Below are 20,128 nucleotides of genomic sequence, written 5' to 3' on the forward strand. Positions count from 1 at the left end.
AGGGGGGGTACATTGCTCCACAGAAGGTAGGGGGCCCACATGGCTCTGTGCACAGCAAGCACCTGCTCCCACTGGCACCATCCCCTGCCGCTCCCATTGGCCACAGTCTGGCCAATGGGAGCAACGTGGGGGCGGTGCCTGCACAAGGCGTTTCCGTGCTGTGTGCAGAGCCGGATGGAACCGTTTCCTCCTGCCAGGCGCGGTGGATCTGGATCGGGTCCCGGCTTGCCTGGGCTCGGGGCGTGGGGAGGCCGCACCGGCCACTTTGCTGCGGGTTAGCTCCTGGCTACGCTAGATCCTGGCCTCCTGCCTGCATGAGAACGGCAGCCAGGCGTCCTAGCCCTTCCGGGGGTGGGGGTGGGGGGAGCAGGGTGCCTGGATGCGATGAGATGGGAAGCGTGAATGATCGGGTGCGTGTCTGCGCCAAGCCCTGGCCAGCCGGGGGGCGCGGTTGCTTACATGTCCTGCTTCCCGGTGCGCCCGCAGGGGATCTTGCCTTTCTTGTGCAGGAAGTAGAGCACGGCGCCCAGCACGGCGATCACCAGGATGCACACGATGACGGCCACGATGATCACGCCCTTGCTCTCCTGGCTTTTGCGCTCTGCTCCCAACACACGGGTGCCGTCACTGCCCCACCGCTCAGCTGCCTAGAGTAATGCCCTCCCCCCTCGGCAGCACCTCCTCCCTCCCCCCCCAGCAGCGTTGGGGTGCCCCGCAACATGCCCCGGCAGCCTGCAAGAGGGGGGTGCACGCAGCACGGCGAGCGGCGCCCACGGTGGGGGATGCTCGGGTTCTGCTTGGGCCCTGCTGCTGGCGGGAGAGGGGTAGCACTATGGGACACAAGGAATGGAGGTTTGCACCCTGCCGTGTATTCCGCGTTCACTCTCGTGCTGGGAACTCCCCGCCCACGACACGAGGCCACAAGCTCTTCCCAGGGCACAGCAGTCGTGCACCGGGGCACTTGGCTACGAGGGACTGTGCAGATGCCATTTCTGAAAATGAGCCCCGGGCACGTTCCACCTCCCCTCCCCCCGGTATCTCAACCAGAGGGTATAAAACCTCCATCCGCTCAGAGACGTGCTGCACAAACAGAAGCCGACTTCACCCCACTGCCTGCTTGGGGGCTCTGATTTAGCCCCCCGGCTGCAGCATCTGCCACCCAAATGGTGCCCCGGGCCAGAGATCCCAGCTGAGCGTGGGCCAAAGAATGTGGAAACTAGGGGAAGCCTGGCCTGAAACAGTCAAGTTCTAGTTCCTGTGTTTTCGGGAGCGAGCGCTGCTCTTTGCAAACAGCAGGGGGCCCAACGCAGCAAAGGGGAAGGCTGCTTGGCGGTGCAAGAAGGGGAACTCTCCAAACAAAGCAGGCTGGGGTTTAAGGAGGGAAGCAGTGTTCCCTGGAAGCTGAGAGCTTGGGTGGCCAGCCAGGAGAGATTGCAGTGCCACCCGGCTGATTACAGCACTCGCAGCTGGCAACCTGTGTTTCTACTGGTGGTGCACAATGCACATGCCTCGGTGCACAGTACAAAATTGATTCCACACGTGGATGGGGAAAAAAATGAGGGAACATGGGAGGGAAAGGACCAAGCGGGAGGCGGGGGAAGGGGTGTGATGTGGGGTTCAGGAGCTACTGACCTTTCTTGATGGGTTCTGCTAGGATGCCAAGAGAGAATGGGGTGAGAGCCCTGAAAACATCCCTTCCCCGTGGGACATGGGGGCTGTTATTTACCCTCTCGGCTCTAGGGTTTAACCCCCCGCCCCGTGTCCCCAGGGGCCCATCGCGCCTCCCCATACCGGGGGACTCGGTGGAAGGCAGCTGCAATTCCCAATCCACTCCTGCCTTCGAGGGGCCCAGGCAGCAATTCCTGGCCATTCTGGCTGGGCCTTGTGGTGAGACCTCGGGCCTGCTGGGTACTTAGTCCCGGGGGCTACTTACCAGTCGTGTTGCCGGCAGGAGGAGGCGTCGGCGTTGTCCCTGTGACGGAGACACACGGCAGCGATTTAGCAGGTTTGATTCCCCTCCACCCAGGGCGCAGGAGCAGGAAAAGCGTCCCGGGAGCCTCCCAGTCAGCGCACTGCTCTGCCCCAGCCCAAGGGAGAGTCCAGCCGTGGCCGGCCGGCCATGCATGCAGCACGTTGAAGTGCCAGGGGCTGGCGCGGGTTCCCTGCCCTGTGGGCAGGCTCACGGGCTTCCCCCGGCCAGGTCCAGAACCACAGCTAGGCACCGGCCCTCTCCCGCCAGATGAACACCCCCTCACTTGAAGTGGTTTCCATTATATACCATGGGGGTCGGGCTGCCCCTATATAGATTGTTCCAGCGGCTCTGCACCCCCGAAGCACACGCCTCTCAGCCAGCCAAAGAGGGAAGGGGGTGGGGGACTGAACTACAGGACAAATCCTCTTTCCGACTCGTTTTCTAGCACCTCCGGGTCCAACACAGCTGCCTCTAATGAAGTGGGCCGAGACCGGAGCATGCAGAGTGAGCTCCAGCCGTCCAACTGGGCTCCCCCCCCGCCCCCCAGCACAGAGGGACATGGGGAAGAACCATGCAAGAGGATTGCAGAAGGACAGACGCTCGGAGCTGAATCAGACTGAGCCAGACCAGCTGTAATCTCGAAAGCCGAACAACCGCCATGACAGGCGGAGGTGGGTCTGTCCCGACCAGAGCCGTTCTCCCTCCAAACTAGTTAGAGAGCAAGTGACCCTCCCTTTTAGGGACCGAATGAGCTGTGTTTTGTGCATACTGAGGCTCACTGTAGCGAGGAAAACCTTTTAAAAAGCGAGCCAGACAAGTTCCCTTTCCCCTGGAAATTCAGATCTTGTCAATCCTGCATTTCCTGCACCCGTCTTGTCCTGACTGGCCACGAAAGGGTTCCAGGGACACTGGACTATGAGAAGTCAATTGCCAGAAAGAGGAAGAGATTTTTAATCAAGCTTTTAAAATGACAGAGGCTGAGAGCTGCCTCGGCAAAATCAGACTGAATCAAGCTCCTCTTGACATGTTGGTGGTTCCACTTTCCACAGGACAGGCGGGCGTGAGTGCTGTCTGTCTCCATCCCGGCCAGAGGTTTTCTCCCCGAAAATATTTGAGGCAGAATTTTCTGATTTTTGAAGATTCGAGGGACCCAGCAGGTAGAAACCCAGAGGCTACGTCTAGACTGGCATGATTTTCTGCAAAGCACTTTTTGCGGAAAAGCGTCCGTGCCAATCTAGACGCGCTTTTCCGCAAAAAAGCCCCGATCGCCATTTTTGTGATCGGGATTTTGGGGAAAACAAATCTCAGCTGTTTACACTGGCCCTCTTGCACAAAAGCATTTGCGCGAGAGGGCTTTTGCCCGAACGGGAGCAGCATAGCATTTCCACAAGAACACTGACAATCTTACATGAGATCTTCAGTGTTCCTGCGGAAATTCAAGCGGCCAGTGTAGACAGCTGGCAAGTTTTTCTGCAAAAGCAAATGCTTTTGCAGAAAAACTTGCCAGTCTAGACGCAGCCATGAAGAAATAGGGATCTGCCCCTTCTGTGCGTCGGAGCGGGAGGGGAGGAAAAGGGGGTTTCCCTCCCGGGATGCTCCCTCCCCTCCTAGGGACCCGGAGACTTACTCAGCTGCAGCTTAATGTGGTGGTTGCTAGAGCCAAACTTGTTGGTGGCCGTGCAGGTGACGCCCGAGCGCAGCAGTTCCGAGGTGACCTGGACAGTCAAGTTGCTGAGGGCGCGGTGATGGTCCGAGTGGTTTTGGACCTGGAGGGAGATGGGGGAGAGTGAGGGATGCGGTTCAGGAGGGGAGCGCTACCAGGTGGGTTCCCAATCAAGGCCTACGCCTGCCCCCCCTTTAGGGGAGTTCCCCCGAAAGCATAAGAGGCGATGCCTGAATGGAAGAGGTCAAGGCCCTAGCCCCAGGGTCCGTGCCGCTGGGTCTCACCTTGCCACCGACGGTCCACGTGATCGTGGGCTCCGGGAGGGCAGCAGCTTTGCACGTCAGGGTCACCATTTCGTTCTGTTGCACGGGCACGAGGGAATCCTTGGCACTGATCTGCGGCTTTCCTGCAGGAAGAGACACAGCGCCGAGGTGACCGCGAGGCCCGGGGCAGATGGGAGACAGTCCTGCAGCCTCCGGGGGGGCGGGGGCGGTAGTGAATGACCAGCGGGCGGGGGGGCACTCTAATCAAGGAGCGGGTCATGTTTTATTGTGGGGCTGGGATTGCGCGGGACCTCCAAGTGGGGCTGAACTCAACAATGGGCCAAGCAGCGATGGAGGTCAGTGCTCAGTGCTTTCCTGGGGGAGCTCTGGGGCGGGGTTCGAAGGCCTGATCCCCACCAAAGCCTCAGGCTGGAGCTACGGTGACCTCTCGGCATGGAGATGCTTCGCTTGGGATCTTTTCTTTTTTTAGTGCTTTTGCCTTAACAATCAATGTGCTTGCTTAGCAAGAGCAGGGTGCAGGCTGGCGACTGCCAGCGACGACGGCCGCTCGTAGCCTCCGTTGGGGGGGGGGGCCAAGTGCCGGCGTCGTCTTGCTGAGACAGTCCGGCTTGCTGGGACTCAGCTGCGCAGCCTGGAAAAGCCCCGGTGAGGAGAGTTAGGAACACGGGTCTCGGCCCAAGAGAGGTGACGGCCGAGGAGCCGGGAGATAGAGCGGGTGCCGGGGAGCGGGAACTCCAGCTACAGCTGTGCAGGACTCTGCCATGACCTTGCGCAGCCATCTGGCCAGGTGGGGAGATGCACCAGGCCCACTCACGTTTAAGAGAGAAGCGAGGACCATGGCGAGCGGCGTGTCTGCCAACTGGTCCCTCCCCGAGGCAGGGACCGGCAGAGCTGCAGTGGAGCAGCCACAGGACTGCAGGGGACCACATGACCCACCAGGGCTTCTTGCTAGATGCTGCGATGACCATGCCGCCTGGCCCGGCTCTTACCGTGAACACCGACGTACACCTGTCTGGAGTGGGCAAGGCCCGGCACCCCCGCCACGGCCACCTCGCAGCTGTAGCTGCCCGACGACTCGTGGGTGACGTTGCTCAGTTTCAGCTGCCGGCTTTTCCCCAGCAGCTTCCCCTTCTGGAAAAGGAGTCAAGCAGGCTAGCGTCCTACGGCCGGGGTCCTGCCTCTCCACGAGGCTGGGGACATGTCTCGGGGGCAGCCAGGGTCCCCCGAAGTTTTCCAGCCCGGCTCAAAGGCAGGGCGAGACTTGGAACCCGCAGGGCTCGCAGGCAGGGAACGCCCTGCCGCAAAGGGAGGGTCAAGATTTCCTCTAGTTCTACCGGCAAGATCTTGTCCCTATGGCCACCGGAGCCAGGCCCAGCCCAGGCACCAGCCCAGCTAGGGAGGGGAAGTTTGGGGCCATTGCTCGGCGTCATTCGTTACCTTTTCCTTCTTCCATCGGAACTCCAAGGGCTTGGAGCCTCGGGCGTCACATGTCAGGGCTAAGGCATCTCCTTCCTGCAGCTGGATGGGCCCTTCCGGGGTTATCTTGATCCCTTCGAGGTCTAGGGGGAGAGCGAGCGTAGGGCTGAGGCGCGGGGTCGAGGGCTCGCTGACTCAGGGACAGAACCGAAGCCGCTTCCCCGGAACCAGCCCGGAGCGTGGCCACAGGCTGGCTCCAGCTCCGGGAGCAGGGCAGCCGGAATGTCACCTCCCACCCTTCCCAGCTGGGGGCCTGCTCCCGTCAGCTAGTGCCGGGGGCTCTGGATCGAGCTGGCTGGGGGCAGGGCGTGCTGCCATGGGCCCCTGCAGCACACAGGAGGGGACGGGGGGGAAGGGACAGGACAGCACAGCCCGGGGGGGTGACTCCCCCCTCCCGCCCTTACAGTTCACCGAGAGCTCCGCCGTGGCGTCCAGCGTGGCCATGGAGTCCAGGTCCAAAGTGCGGCACATGTACTGGCCGCTGTCCTCCTTCCTGACCTTCGGCAGGGTCAGCACCCCATTGCTGGAGGGCAGCTCCTCCTCCTGCTGGTCCTGCGGCACACGGCAGACGGGGCGGGGGACGCCCGTTGGCACCAGCAGCCGGGGTGGAGCTGCTGCTGGTTTGCAGCCCCAGAGTCTGTTCCCCTGCCCCGGGCCAGGGAGCAAGGCTCTGCCGCCATCTCCCGCCCAAGATCTCCCTGTTGGGGCCGGGCTGGTTCCCTGGCTCAGCGACTAGCTTGTGCTCTTGGCAACAGGTTCCCAGACTGGGGCTGGCCTGGGGGGGGGGGACCCACTGCCCTGCGGGCGCAGGGGAGCATGGAAACATCCTGGGTGGGGGGGGGCTTTGCCAGCGATGGGCAGGCAGCCCCACATGCCAGGCCCGCTCTGCTCTGCCGGCCGCAGGGACCCCAGCGCCCTGCCTGCCCCAGCCAGCCGCCCTGCCCGCCCCAGCCAGCCGCCCTGCCCCTTTGCTCACCTTCACTTTCAGCAGGGTGTACTCGGGCGGGGGGTTCCCGTCCCCCTCGCAGCGCAGCGTCACCTCCTCCCCCTCCTGCACCTCCGGCTGGGGGGCCTGGACCTCCAGCCTCAGCTTCTCTGTGGGATCTGGGGGCGGAGGGAGACGTGAAGGGCCTTGGTGCAGGCGGCTCCGCTGGGGGTGACCGTGGGGACAGACCAGGGGGCGCGGGGGAGGAGACTTGCTGCCCAGGAGTGCAAAGCCAGGCCCTCCCCGCCTTGCCCAGGGCCACAGAAGCTGCCCCCTGCCCCGGGAGTGTTTCAGCCAGTCGGGGGAAACCCAGACCCCTGCCCCTTCCCCGGTGCCCACCCCCGACTCACAGAACACGGTGACGGTGACCTTCTCGGATGCCACCGTCTGGTCAGCCCCCAGCAGGCGGTAGCTGAGTTGGCAGTGGTAGCGGGACTGGCGATCCTCGCGGCTCACGTGGGCGTAGAGGGTGCTGCTCACCGTGTACAGCCCACTGGACTCCTTGGTCAGGGTAGACTGGATGTTGACTTCTGCCGGACGAAGGCAGGTGTCGGGGGCGGTGCCGAGAGGGACCGGGCACCTGCAGACCCCGCCGGCTCCCAGGACCTCCCCCCCCCAAACCCTTGGAAGGAACGAGCGGGGATGTGCAAGCTTCTCGACCCCCTGGCTCAGCAGGGCTGCTGTGAGCTTCCTCACAACAGTGCCCCTGGAATTGCCTGGGCTGGCCCCTTCTCCCCAGCGCTGGCCCCCGCGGGCAGCCAAGCCGCTCCGGAGCTGGCCCCACGACTTACGTTTCTCGTCCTGCCACAGGAGGCTGCTGTTCTTGTACCACGTGATGTTGGGTGCTGGGAAGCCGTTCTTGCTGATGCACACCGCGATCTGAGACAGCACAGGCAGCGCTTGGTGCTGAAACCCTCGGGTCCCACGCAGCAGCCCCTGCGTCCCGCACCCACAGCAGCCTGCACCCAGAGAGCACAGCGAGGACCCCTCCCCCCGCTCCTGCTGGCAGTGTTTCCTGCCCACCATCCCCCACCTTCCGGGTGCCTGCCCCAGCGTGAGCTTCCTCCCAGCAGTGCCCTGGCCCCCCGGGTGCCAGGCCCCCTCTCTCTGCAGGCTCCCCGTGGTGCAGCGGGCCCCTCACCTTTGGGATCTCGTGACTCGTCACGGAGATGCCTGCGTCGTTCACCTGAATCTCCGGAGGCTCCGGGGTTTCTGGAAAAGCAGCAGCCCAGGCAGGTGTCAGGGCCGGGGCACCGACCGGGAGGGAGAAGGCAAAGTCCCCGGGGCGAGCCAGTGGCACGAAAGAGGGAGCCAGCGACATCAGCAGGGCTGGGTACCCGGGGGGCCATGCCCTGGGAATGGCAGCAGGGCTGGGATACCTGGGGGGCCATGCCCTGGGAATGGCAGCAGGGCTGGGATACCTGGGGGGCCATGCCCTGGGAATGGCAGCAGGACTGGATACCCGGGGGGCCATGCCCTGGGAATGGCAGCAGGGCTGGGTACCCGGGGGGCCATGCCCTGGGAATGGCAGCAGGGCTGGGTACCCGGGGGGCCATGCCCTGGGAATGGCAGCAGGGCTGGGTACCCGGGGGGCCATGCCCTGGGAATGGCAGCAGGGCTGGGTACCCGGGGGGCCATGCCCTGGGAATGGCAGCAGGGCTGGGATACCTGGGGGGCCATGCCCTGGGAATGGCAGCAGGGCTGGGCCTGGGCTGCGACTGCCCCCTTTGTGAGCCGCGACACCTGCAGAGAGACAGGCGCTGGCCTGCCTGGGCTCCTGGCTTCCCTCAGCTCCTCCCTCCGCCCCGAGCTGACCCAGAGGAAGGGGAAAGGGGCACGGCCGCTCGTCAGGGTCCCCGGGCAGCAGCACCCAGCGCTGGGGCCCCATGCGGGTGTCAGGGGAACCGACTGTAGGATGCTGTGCCTCCTCGCCCCTCCCCACCCTGCCCTGCCTTCCTGCCCCTCCCCTCCCTGCCCTACTCCGCCCCGCCTCCCCTCCTCACCCTGCCTCTCCCCGCCTTCCATGCACCCCTGCCCTGCCCCCTACCCTACGCCGCCCCGCCCTCCCTGCCCCGCCCCTCCTCACCCTGCCTCTCCCCACCCTGCCGTGCCTCCCTGCACCTCCCTGCCCTCCTGGTTCCACTCACTGTAAACGTGGAGCTGGGTCTGCGTCTCGGCCACTACCGAGCTGCCCGCCTTCACCTGGCACTTGAAGGTCCTGGTGTCCTGCAGCGTCACCCTCCTGATGACCAGGGTAAAGTCCTCCATCTCCACCCGGCCCTTGTACTCCGTGTCCTCCTGGAAGACTCGTTTCGGGATTTGTCTGTCGATCTGGAGGGGAGGGAGGAGGAGAGGAACTCGCCGCGCCGGCCCGACCCCACCAGGTATGGGGCGCTGTGTGTGCCACCAGGTGTGGGGCGCTCTGTGTGTGCCACCAGGTGTGGGGCGCTCTGTGTGTGCCACCAGGTATGGGGCGCTCTGTGTGTGCCACCAGGTGTGGGGCGCTCTGTGTGTGCCAGCAGGTGTGGGGCGCTCTGTGTGTGCCACCAGGTGTGGGGCGCTCTGTGTGTGCCACCAGGTGTGGGGCGCTGTGTGTGTGCCAGCAGGTGTGGGGCGCTCTGTGTGTGCCACCAGGTGTGGGGCGCTCTGTGTGTGCCAGCAGGTGTGGGGCGCTCTGTGTGTGCCACCAGGTGTGGGGCGCTGTGTGTGCCACCAGGTGTGGGGCACTGTGTGTGCCACCAGGTGTGGGGCACTCTGTGTGTGCCACCAGGTGTGGGGCGCTGTGTGTGCCACCAGGTGTGGGGCACTCTGTGTGTGCCACCAGGTGTGGGGCACTCTGTGTGTGCCACCAGGTGTGGGGCGCTCTGTGTGCACCAGGTGTGGGGCGCTCTGTGTGTGCCACCAGGTGTGGGGCACTGTGTGTGCCACCAGGTGTGGGGCGCTCTGTGTGCACCAGGTGTGGGGCGCTCTGTGTGTGCCACCAGGTGTGGGGCGCTCTGTGTGCCACCAGGTGTGGGGCGCTCTGTGTGTGCCACCAGGTGTGGGGCGCTCTGTGTGCCACCAGGTGGCAGTGGAAGCTTTTGTCAGCACAGGGCGGGAGTAGCGGAGATGTGGCCAGGTGAGGTGTCTCCTCCAGGGACATGCAGGGCGATGGGGCAAGACATTCCCAGAAAAGCCCCCCCGCCGCCCCCAGCATCTTCCCGCTGGGTGCCTGTGTCTCTTCCCCAATGCACCTTCCTGCTGGGGTCCCCCCCACCTGCCTCCCCTCACTTCTGCGCTTTCACCCCCCTCGCGGGGGCTGGTACTCACGTAGAACCAGTTGATTTCGTCGTAGTTGCTCTCTCCAGGGGAAGAGACGTTGCATTTGATCCTGGCCGTCTCCCCGAGCTCCACCTCCACCACCGGGCCGGCCCCCCCTGCTGAGATGGGGCACAGACACACAAGACTCTACATGGGCGGCTACGGGGGCCAAAATCAGCCCCTCCGGGGAGACGACTGCCCTGCCCCCCAGCGAAGAGTGACACGGGATGGATCGGTCCCTGGGAGATGTCCCCTCTGCTTCTCCCCACCCTAGGGGCCCCTGTGGGTACCGTGACCACGTCGTGGCCTGGCAGGTAGGACCCATTGCCCACACTGGCGTGTCTCCCCCCCCACCTGCCCACCAGGGTGCGGGTAGCTGCTGGGGGGGAGGCAGGATGTGCCAAAGTGGGGTAACTTCCAAGCCCCGTAGAGACCTTCCCAGCCTTGTTTGACCCCCAAACCAGCACAAGGCCCCCGCCCCCGCCGGCCAGCACGGCCCCACACCTCCCAGGCACCCCCCAAACCAGCACAAGGCCCCCGCCCCCGCCGGCCAGCACAGCCCCACACCTCCCGGGCACCCCCCAAACCTTCCCCACTCCCAGCTGCTACACGCACGCGGCTCGGCTCCTGATGCTGCTCCCCCAGCTGGTTCCCATTAGGCCGCCTGCCCACTGCTACCGTCCAGCTGCGCTGCTGCTCCCCGGGCCCCTCCCGTTCCCGCGCTCACCCCGGAGCCAGCCCACGAGGGAGCATGGGGCTGGGAAGGCTCAGCGCTCGCCCAGCAGGGGCTGCTGGCCCCCCGCCGGCCGGCCCAGCCCCATCTCTGCACTCACTGGACGCCGGAGCCAAGGCCAGCTGAGGCCACACAGCTCATCACACGGCTTGGGAAACGCCTTCCTGCCCCGCTAGGGGGCGCTGGCTCCTCTCCAGCCCAGGCTGCGGGGCCTGGCTGTGAGGGGGTGGGGGACGGGGCACAGGCCTTTCCCACTGGGGCCCTTGAGGAAGTGGGGCGGGGGGAGCAGATCCGCCTGGTGCCCAGTGGCCCAGCTGCCCCATAGGGTCGGGGGCCATGGCTGAAGGGGGCCTAGAGTCTGAGTTCTGCCCTCCCCCCGGTACTCCCAGCACCAGGACAGGGCAGTTGTCCACCCTGCCCCCTGCCTGCCCCCTCCCCCAGCACGGACTGACTCAGGTCCCACAAGAGGGAGCTTCCTCTCGCCCCATAAGTCACCTTCCAGGTGCTGATTACGGTGGAAGGAGGAGGAAATTGACAATTAGCGGCTCAAGGGAGCCAGTGACACATGGATGGGGGCCGCCTCCAAGCTGCCTTACCCCCCCCCCCCCCGATTCCCCCATTGTTCTGGGATGACTTCACTTGGAGGCAGGATGTTGTGCGCGGCTGAGCGCCACGGCGCAGGATGCAGCCCCTTCATCAGGGCAGCTGCTGGGGCTGGCCTGGTCGGCGGGGGCGGGGGCCACGCAGGGAATCGGGGCTCACGCCCCCCCCTTCCTGCCCCCCCCCAGGGGAAATCCTGGCCTCCCGGCCACCTCTGCAGCTTCATGCAAGCAGGACTGGGCACGCCTAGGTCTGGAGCCCTCTGTTCTCCCCTCTGCGCTGGGAGCATGGACCATTAGCCCAGCACCCTTTATAGGGAAACTGAGGCACCAGGGATTGGCCCAGCCTGCCCCACATGCTGGGGGGTCACCCCTCCCTGCAAAGGGTCATGCAGGGCACCTGCTAGGGGCGAGGAGCACAGCGACTGTGGGGAGCAGAGACAGACCCCTCCCTGCCCCTCCAAAAGACGGGGTCCCCAGAGTGTCGGGGGGGGGGGCGGTCTGGAGAGATGTCTGAGGCTCCATGAGGCAGCCACCCGCTTGCCCAGGCTTGGGGAGGCCCCACGGGTCCAGTCGAAACCCAGCTGCCTCTCCTGGGGTGGTGAGCACGGCTCGGCGCAGCCAGGCAGAGCGGGGCCTCGCTGCCAGGGCTGGGTGCGGGCGGCCGATGCAGCCAGACTGAGCCAGCGATGCTGCTGCAGAGCCTGGCCCACGAGCGGTGCCAAGAGCAGCCCCGGATGCATGGCTCTGAGCCTCCCTGCAGCCTGGCGGGCCAAGGCACGTCGGTCAGAACCGGGCGTCTGGCCGGCAGGCGGCCACGGGGCTTCAGCCAGCCTGGCACCCCGCACAGGCAAGAGCCGGCCCCCGGAGGAGACACGGCCCTTCACCACCAGGGGCCTGGCTGCTTTCCCCTGGGTGGGCGGCCGGGGCGTGTGTCTGTCCTTTCGGGTCCGTCTGTCTGGGTGTGTCTGGGTGCGCGGGGGGAGTGATCCTGAGCCCTGGTGCAGGGGGTAACCCCTGGTCTCTGGCGGGGACCCCAAAAGCCGGATCCGGTCTGGGAGGGGCTGGCCTGGAGCGGAGGAGCGGCGATGTGTTCCCTCCATCTGCCCGGCCTCAAGCCCCGCTGCCCCCTGGGGCAGGAGCAGCTCCAACCCCCCCCTTCCCCCCCCGCCGGCCATGTGCCCCACACAGGAAGTGATTTCAAATCCACCAGGCAGGGCCTTGTCCACCGCTGGCCCCAACACAAGGGACCTTTGTCCCTGCCCGGCTGCTCCCGGCTCCAGAGGGGGGCACATGCAAGGCGGCTGCTGCGCAGGCAGGGGTCTCAGCCCTGTGGGTGGGTGACACAACTGGCAGCGTGGGGGGGGCGAGGGGAACGCAGCCCGAGCGTTGCCTTTTATGGAGGTGCAACTGAGGTCCCCCCATGCTACAGGCCAGGGAACACATGGGGGGTCCAGTCTGGGGGTCACGGCGTACAGGACGCAGCCAGGGCCCAGAACAGAGCAGGACATGGGTCAAAGTAGCGGGGACACAGACAGGGCCACCTCCATGGCTCCTAATTCAATAGCTTCGCAATCACACCTGCCTGGCGAGCACCCGGCTAAGGGCAGCCCAGCGTCTCCTGCCTGGGTCTGTGCCCTCCCCTCCCCCTTTGGCACCTCCCAGGCCAGACCCTCATGTCCCGCACCATTCGCCAGCGTCAGACACAGGCTCCTAATGCTTTCCTCCAGGGGATGCTAGCCCCATGCACCCCAGAGCATGGGATATGGGGGGGAGGGGCACAGATAATCCCCCGGCACCCCAGAACATGGGAGATGGGGGGGAGGGGCACCCCAGAGCATGGGAGATGGGGGGTGGGGCACAGATAATCCCCCGGCACCCCAGAGCATGGGAGATGTGGGGGGCACAGATAATCCCCCAGCGCCCCAGAGCATGGGAGATGGGGGGTGGGGCACAGATAATCCCCCAGCACCCCAGAGCATGGGAGATGGGGGGGGCACAGATAATCCCCCAGCACCCCAGAGCATGGGAGATGGGGGAGGGGTACAGATAATCCCCTGTCACTCCAGAGCATGGGAGATGGGGGAGGGGCAGCTAATCCCCCGGCCAGTCTCTCCCTGCCCCCATCTCCTGCCGGGTTTACTCTGGATCTGTGGAAGGGGCCGGGAGGCTGGACAGTGCCCCCCGACCAGCCCGTTGACCCTGGCTCGCTCTCTTCCCAGCGGGTGTGGGGCGGGAGGGGGATCAGTGAGAAGGGCCCCGGCAACACTTGTACCTGGGGCTCCTGGAAAGGGGGCCAGGCCCTCGTGCGGCTGCAGGAACCCCCAGGTAACAGAGCGAAGGAACCTCCCCCCTGCGCCTGGCCCTCAGTGGAGGATCTGGCCCAGGTGTGGGGCAGTGGCTTAGCCAAGCGGCTTTGGCGCTTGTGCCTAAGGGCAGAGGACCCAGGAGCACCACAGCCGGGTGGTGCCAGCTTCTGGCCTGGCCTGGCAGAGGGCCCCCAGCACCACTTGTTCCTTAGCAGGACCTATCCCTGGTTACCCTGGCAGCAGACCCCCCGCCGTGGGGTGGGGTGTGCTCTGCCAGCCCCCCCAGAGCGCAGCTGAACAATCAGGGCCGGACAAAAGGCCACGTGGCTTCCTGGACACTCCTCGTCTCCCCCAGCCCCGCACGCGGCAGCCGGCGTCCCGGCGCCAGGCCAAGCCGGAGTTTGGGGCGCAAGGGTGAGCAGCGGAGGTTCTACGCGCACCGGGAGGGTAGGAGACGGCGGTGGGCAGTGAAGGACGGGCAGCCCGACACAAGGGGAGCGAGAGACGGGAACGAGACCACGGCGCTGCAGGAGGCACCCCCCAGCCTGCACCCCCGAGTCGCCGCCCTGGGGAAGGGGGCTGGCAAAGCTCCGGGAACTAGCAGGCAGCGGCATCCCCACACAGCGGGGGCACAGCTGGCTGAAGAGCAGCAGTATTGATTGAGGTGCCTGCAGGACAGAAATTAGCAGCAGGCACAGAGAGGGCGACAGGAAGGGCGCTGGGGCCAGGAGGCCAGAGGAGTGCTAAGCCGGGGGCAAAGGGCATGGCTAAAGAGCGTGCAGAGGGAGAGAGACCTGGGCCGGGAAACAGGACACTGCAAAGAGTCCAGCAGGTGGGGAGAAGAGGGACGGGACTAGGGTTACCAGATGGCTTTCAAAATAATACCGGACACACATGATCTCAGAATGGGGGGGGGGGGGGAGTGGGGCTGGTCAGGAGGGGGTTGGGGGGAGCGGGGCTGGCCGGGGGAGATCCAGGGGTGGGGGGAAACCGGCTGATGGGGAGTGGGGCTGGTCGAGGGGAGGGGGGCTGGCTGGTGGGGAACCAGCTGGCGGGAAGCAGGCTGGCCGGGGGAGATCCGGGGGGTGGATTGGCCAATGGGGAGCCGGGCTGGCCGGGAGGGAGTCGGGGGGAGCGGGGCTGGCTGGGGGAACCGGGAGCGGGGGGACGACCAGACTGCAGGGAACGGGGCTGGCTGGTGGGGAACTTAGGGAACTTAGGGTGGGGCCCCCGGCCCAAAAATGGTTCCCCACCAGCCCTGGCCTACAGGGACACTGGAATGACCAGAGAAGTGAAGGAAGCTACAGTGGGAACTCAGGCCCGGAGGGAAAGGGGACTTGGGGAGCCCGTGGGGCAAGTGAAGATGCTACAGGAGAAATCAGCCGCTGCAGGGCAGGCCTGGCCTGGCGTACAGGAGGGCGCGGTTCAGGGTGCTACGGATGAGCAGGGCAAGCCGGGTCTCTTGGAGGGTGAAGTGCTACAGGAGGGAGATGACCTGCCGGCCCTGCTCAGGCAAAAGAAAAGCTGGAGGCCGCCACGCCCGTGATGGTGACGGGGTGTGGGTATGATTTGCTGTGTCGGCTCCACACCGGGCCTGAAAGGGTTAAGGTGGCTTGTTGGGCCAATTACCTGCCCAGGCTGCACCTGGGATTAATTAGCAACGAGGCTCAGCTGGACAGGGACAGGCGTGGCCTGTACAAAGCCCAGGCACTGAGAGCAGGTGGGGGCAATAGGGAAGTGGTCTGCAGTCATGAGGGGAGGGGAATGGAGGGGCTGGGCTGGAAAACCCAGAGGTGGGGGAGCTGGAGAGGCTGAAGCCAGGGACAGATGAGTGCAGACCTTGCCTGCTGAGGGGAGGGTCCTTGAGATGGGCCTTAGAGTAGAGGTTAGGCCTGGATTCCCTGGCCACACCCTGGGGAAGTGGAACAGAGCAGGTGGTGGTATCAGGCCTTCTTGGGACAATTTGTGATGGCCTGGCACAAAAGAGGAGGCTGTAGCTCTTGGAGGACAGGCCCATGGTGAGCTAGTAGCAAAGCAGGGAGGCAGTGCACACACCTGGCCTGCCCCAGACTGTTCTGGTCACCCCATCTCATCCTAGATACATTAGACCCGGAGAAGGCCAAGAGAGGCAACAAAATGATGAGGATCTGGAGCAGCTTCCACATGAGGAGGGATTAAAGACTGGGATTGTTGCACTTGGAAAAGATGACTGGGAAAAGTGAAGAGGGAAGTGTTATTTGCTCCTTCCCATAATGCAACACCCAGATGTTGCTAATGAAATTAAGAGGAGGCGGGTTTAAAACTCTCACAGGGACGTATTTTCCTTTAGTGCCTGGGAAGCTAATGGAGCAAATAACTAAGCAACCAACCAGTGAACATCTAGGAGATAAGGTGATCAGTAACAACCTGGAATTGTCACGGACAAATCATGTCAGACCAACTAATAGCTTTTCTTTCACAGTTAGCCTTGTGGATGGGGGGAGGCAGTAGGTGTAGTGTGTCTCTTGACTTTAGTGAAGTTCTTGATGCTGTCTCAAACAAACTAGGGAAATACAACCTAAGATGAAGCTACTGCAAGGTGGTGCATAATTGGTTGGAAAACTGAAAAAGAAGATAATGGAGATTGCCTATCTCCTAGAACTGGAAGGGACCTTGAAAGGTCATTGAATCCAGTCCCCTGCCTTCACAGCAGGACTAAGTACCATCCCTGACAAACTTTTGCCCCAAATCCCTAAATGGCCGCCACAAGGCTTGAACTCACAAGCCTGGGTTTAGCAGGCCAATGCTCAAACCACTGAGCGATTCCTCCCCCCTATTACCAGAGAGTAGTTATCAGTGGTTTATAGTCAAGCCGAGAGGGCATAATGAGTGGAGTTCTGTACCACCAACCTGGGTGGTGTTGCAATTGCTTTGGAAGGTGGGATTAAAATTAAAATGCATCTGGACAAATGGTCTGGAGTAAATAGGATGAAATTCAATAAGGACGAATGCAAAGTACTCCACTTAGGAAGGAACAGTTGCACGTCCAGAAAGGGAAGTGACTGTCTAGGAAGGAGTTACTGTGGAAACGGATCTGGTGGTCACAGTGAGCTATGAGTCAGCCTGTCGAGGGAGAAACAAAGATCATGTTGGGATGTAGTAACAGGAGTATTGTGAGCAAGACATGAGAAGACGTTTTTCTGCTCTGCCCGGTGCCGACTAGGCCTCAGCTGACGTACTGTGTCACTACATTTCAGAAAAACATGGACTAATTCCAGAAAATCTAGAGAAGAACAAAAATGTGTAACGGTTTAGAAACCATGACGTATGAGAGAAGATGGAAAGAGCTGGGTTTGTTTAGTCTGAAGAAGAGAAAACTAAGGGGGCTATAACAGTTTTCGAGTACATAAAAGGTAGCTACAAGGAGGAAGGAGCAAAATGATTCTCCTTAACCTCCGAGGATGAGACAAGAAGCAAAGAGTTTAAATTGCAGCAAAAGTTGTTACATTGAACATTAGGAAAAATTTCCCAACTGTCAGGGTGGGGAAACACTGGCATAAATTGTTGTGGAATCTCTGTCATTGGAGATATTTAAGAGCAGGTGAAAGAGACATCTGTCAGGGATGATCTGGATGGGAGTTAGTCCATGAATCCAGGGGGCTGGACTAGATGACCTCTCAGAGTCCCTTCCAGTCCTACGATCCTTCATGCAACACACAGCCAACCTGTGTAACTCATTGCCAGGGGATATTGTGAAGGCCAACATTATAATGGGTTATTAAAAGAAGAATTATGGAGACTAGGTCTGCAATGGCTATTCGTCATGGATGTAGCTCCATGCCCGAGGTGTTCCAAAGCCTCCGACTGCCAGATGCTGGGATTGGATGACGGGGGGTGAATCACACCATAACTGCCCTGTTCTGTCCATGCCTCCTGAAGCATCTGGCACCGGCCATTGTCACCAGGCAGGAGGATGGGCCGATGGTCTGACCGTTCTTACGTCGGGAGAACAGCCAGTTCTGTTTCCCTGCGTTGCCCCCCTCTACTTCAGGAGCCACCTACAGCCCGACCTCCCCTTTCAGAGGCAGTGCTGGCTCTTTGGGGGCTGTAAGCAGGAGCATTTTTACCCTTTACATACTAAAAAAGCAAAGGGAGGGGGAATCGCCTGGAGCTGCTTGGGATCCCAAGAAATTGCTTAGAGGGCTCATGCCCAATGCTGGTGTTTTAATTTGCTTTGCTCTGCCCCTCACTGCCCAGAAAGCAGAATCTTGGGGCACTAGTCCGCCCTGGCAGCCTTTGCGCTGCTAGCAGACGGCAGCATGTTCTCTCCTTGGCTGGCGCCTCTGCCCAGGGTGAGGGGCTCTGGCACAGCGCCACGGGGTTACCGCTCACAGCAGGGTGCCTTACTCAGCTCAGTGAGACTGTGGGAGGGAGGAAAGACCTCGATACGGCCCGTCCGGGGGCGGGGAGGCGGACGGTGCAATGCCCCGGGGTGACAGGCTCTGGCCGCTACATCTCCTCCCTGCTGGTGAGAAGGACGCAGAATCAGGGAGCTCCCGGTGACTCAAGCAAGCGGCACAATGGCTGCGTTTTTGTGGCCAAGGTGGGGGGTGACCAAATCCTGTCGTCACCCGCCACCCACGGGATCCACGGAAAGGCCAAGCATGAATGGGGCATTATGTCAGCAGCAGAGAGCACGGGACCCGCTTGGCAAGCGTGGGGGCTGCCCTAGCCGCACGCCAGCCGGGCACTAGGACCCAGGGCTGCTGAGCAGTACAGCCCTGTCACCCTCCCGTCTCCAGCATCTAGCCTGAGTCTGAGAACCCCAGGGCTGGAAGAGACCTCAGGAGTCAGAGTCCAGCCCCCTGCCCGAGGCAGGACCCAAGTACCCGATGCCTGGCACGAAGGGGGAAGGCAGAGCCCTTCCATACCCCTCGGTGCCACGGCAGGGGTGGGCAATAATTTTTGCACGGGGGCCATTTTGAAGTGGTCCTGGGCCATGCCGGAAGGGGGCGGGGCCTAAACCGGAAGAGACGTGTCTAAACCGGAAGAGGCGGGGCCTAAACAGGAAGAGGCGGGGCCAGGATGCTTCTGAGCTTCCCCATCCCCAGGCCCTGATTGGTCTGGGGGTGGGAGAGCCCCGTTGCCCCCCCCTTCCCAATAGGCACCCATGCCCTTGGCAGGGCAGGAAGAGGCTTCACACGCTCCCCCAGCCCCCAGGCCAATCAGGGCTTGGGGGTGGGAGAGCACGTGACGTCTCCTCCCGCCCCGCGAGCAGCACATGGCGCCCCTAATTGGCCTGGGGGTGGGGGAATGGCAGGGCCTCCGCGGGCCGGATCCGGCCACTGGAGGCCCTTTTACCCACCCCTGTGCGACTGTACAGTAGGACCCCCCCAGGACCAGACGGCACTGACCCAAGAGCTCGAAAGGAACTCACAGACGAAGCTGCAGAACTACTCCATGAAGTCTGTAACCGATTGCTGAAATCAGTCTCTCTACCAGATGCCGGGAGGACAGCTAACACGATGTCTGTTTATTGCAATACTGGCAATTACAGGCGGGCTGGCCTGACTTCTGTACCAGGCAAATGGGTTGCAATTACAGCAAAGAACAGAACTGTCGGACCCGTCGATGGAAATCATTTGTTCGGGAAAAGTCAGCATGGCTTTTGTAAAGGGAAACCGCGCCTCACCAAATAGAGTGACAATTCTTTGAGGGAGTCAGCTAAGGCTGAGGATAAAAGTGATCCAGTGATTTCAGTAGACTTGGGTTTTCGGAGAGCTCTTAAGCAAAGTCAGGAGTTCTGGGATAAGAGGGAAGGTCCTCTCGAGGACTGATAACTAGTTAAAAAAAGTAGTAGAGATGTAGCCGTGTCAGTCTGGTCTTGATGAAACAAAGTGCTGCATAGTCCTGTCTTTTGTTTTCGTTAAAAAAAGACAGAAAACTAAGGGGAGGAATAAAGGTATCGGGACCAGCGCTGTTCAATGTATTCAGAAATGAACTGGGAAAGCAGGAGGTGGCAAAACTTGCCGACAGTATGAAACGACTCAAGATAGTTAAGGCCAAAGCAGACCGGGGAAAGTTACAAAGGGATCTCACAAAACAAGGCAACCGGGCAAGAAAGTGGCCGATAAAATGTAATACACATCGGAAAACACAATCCCAACTACACAGACAAAATGGCAAGGTCGAAGTTAGCTGTCACCACACCAAAAAGAGCTCTGAGAGTCACGATAGTTCTCAGAAAACATGTGCTGCATGTGCAGCAGCAGTCAAAAAAGAGAACAGAATGTAGGAACCATTAGAAAGGGATAGACAATCAGACAGAAAATAGCACGTGAATTCACGAGGTATGCCCACCCCTTGAATGCTGCCTGCGGTGCTGCTCACTCCGCCTCAAAGAAGATAAATTCGAATTGGAAAAGGGACAGAGAAGGGCAGCAAAAATGATTAAGGAGATGGAAAAGCTTCTGCGTGAGATGAGATTAAAAGGACTGGAACAGTTCGGCTTGGAAAGGAGACAACTAAGAAGGGCTATGACAGAGGCCTATGACATTGTGTCTGTGTGGAGAAGGTGACTAAGGAAGCGTTATTTAATCCTACACACCACAAGAAGCAGAGCGCACCCACTGAAATGAAGAGGCAGCAGGTTTGAAACAACCGGAAGGAAGTATTTCTGCACACAACACACCTGTGGAACTCCTTGCCAAAGGATGCCGTGCTGGCCAAAAGTATAACTGGGTACAAAAAAGACCTAGATACATTCATGGAGGGTGAATGCATCAGTGACTATTAGCCAACATGATCAGGGATCACTGGGATCCCTCT

General features: G+C 61.8%; 1 protein-coding gene across 5 annotated transcripts in view; it reads right to left on the minus strand.

The window, feature by feature from the left end:
* Window positions 1–20,128, minus strand: part of MCAM (melanoma cell adhesion molecule) — a 35,787-nt gene that overhangs the window by 5,072 nt on the left and 10,587 nt on the right. For 2 of the 5 annotated variants that reach the window (XM_075909364.2, XM_075909360.2), the window contains exons 2-15: window positions 9,690–9,799; window positions 8,528–8,711; window positions 7,522–7,592; window positions 7,172–7,259; window positions 6,731–6,910; window positions 6,372–6,499; window positions 5,800–5,947; window positions 5,357–5,478; window positions 4,909–5,050; window positions 3,920–4,041; window positions 3,600–3,738; window positions 1,934–1,972; window positions 1,633–1,650; window positions 460–601 (exon numbers count right to left, since the gene is read on the minus strand). In XM_075909364.2, the coding sequence (XP_075765479.2) occupies window positions 460–601; window positions 1,633–1,650; window positions 1,934–1,972; window positions 3,600–3,738; window positions 3,920–4,041; window positions 4,909–5,050; window positions 5,357–5,478; window positions 5,800–5,947; window positions 6,372–6,499; window positions 6,731–6,910; window positions 7,172–7,259; window positions 7,522–7,592; window positions 8,528–8,711; window positions 9,690–9,799 (1,633 nt within the window). The remainder of the gene's footprint in view (window positions 1–459; window positions 602–1,632; window positions 1,651–1,933; window positions 1,973–3,599; window positions 3,739–3,919; window positions 4,042–4,908; window positions 5,051–5,356; window positions 5,479–5,799; window positions 5,948–6,371; window positions 6,500–6,730; window positions 6,911–7,171; window positions 7,260–7,521; window positions 7,593–8,527; window positions 8,712–9,689; window positions 9,800–20,128) is intronic. The other 3 variants (XM_075909361.2, XM_075909362.2, XM_075909363.2) reach the window with 3 other exon arrangements.

Source organism: Pelodiscus sinensis, chromosome 25 (assembly GCF_052426305.1).
Source record: "Pelodiscus sinensis isolate ZL-2025 chromosome 25, ASM5242630v1, whole genome shotgun sequence".
Lineage (NCBI taxonomy): Eukaryota > Metazoa > Chordata > Testudines > Trionychidae > Pelodiscus > Pelodiscus sinensis.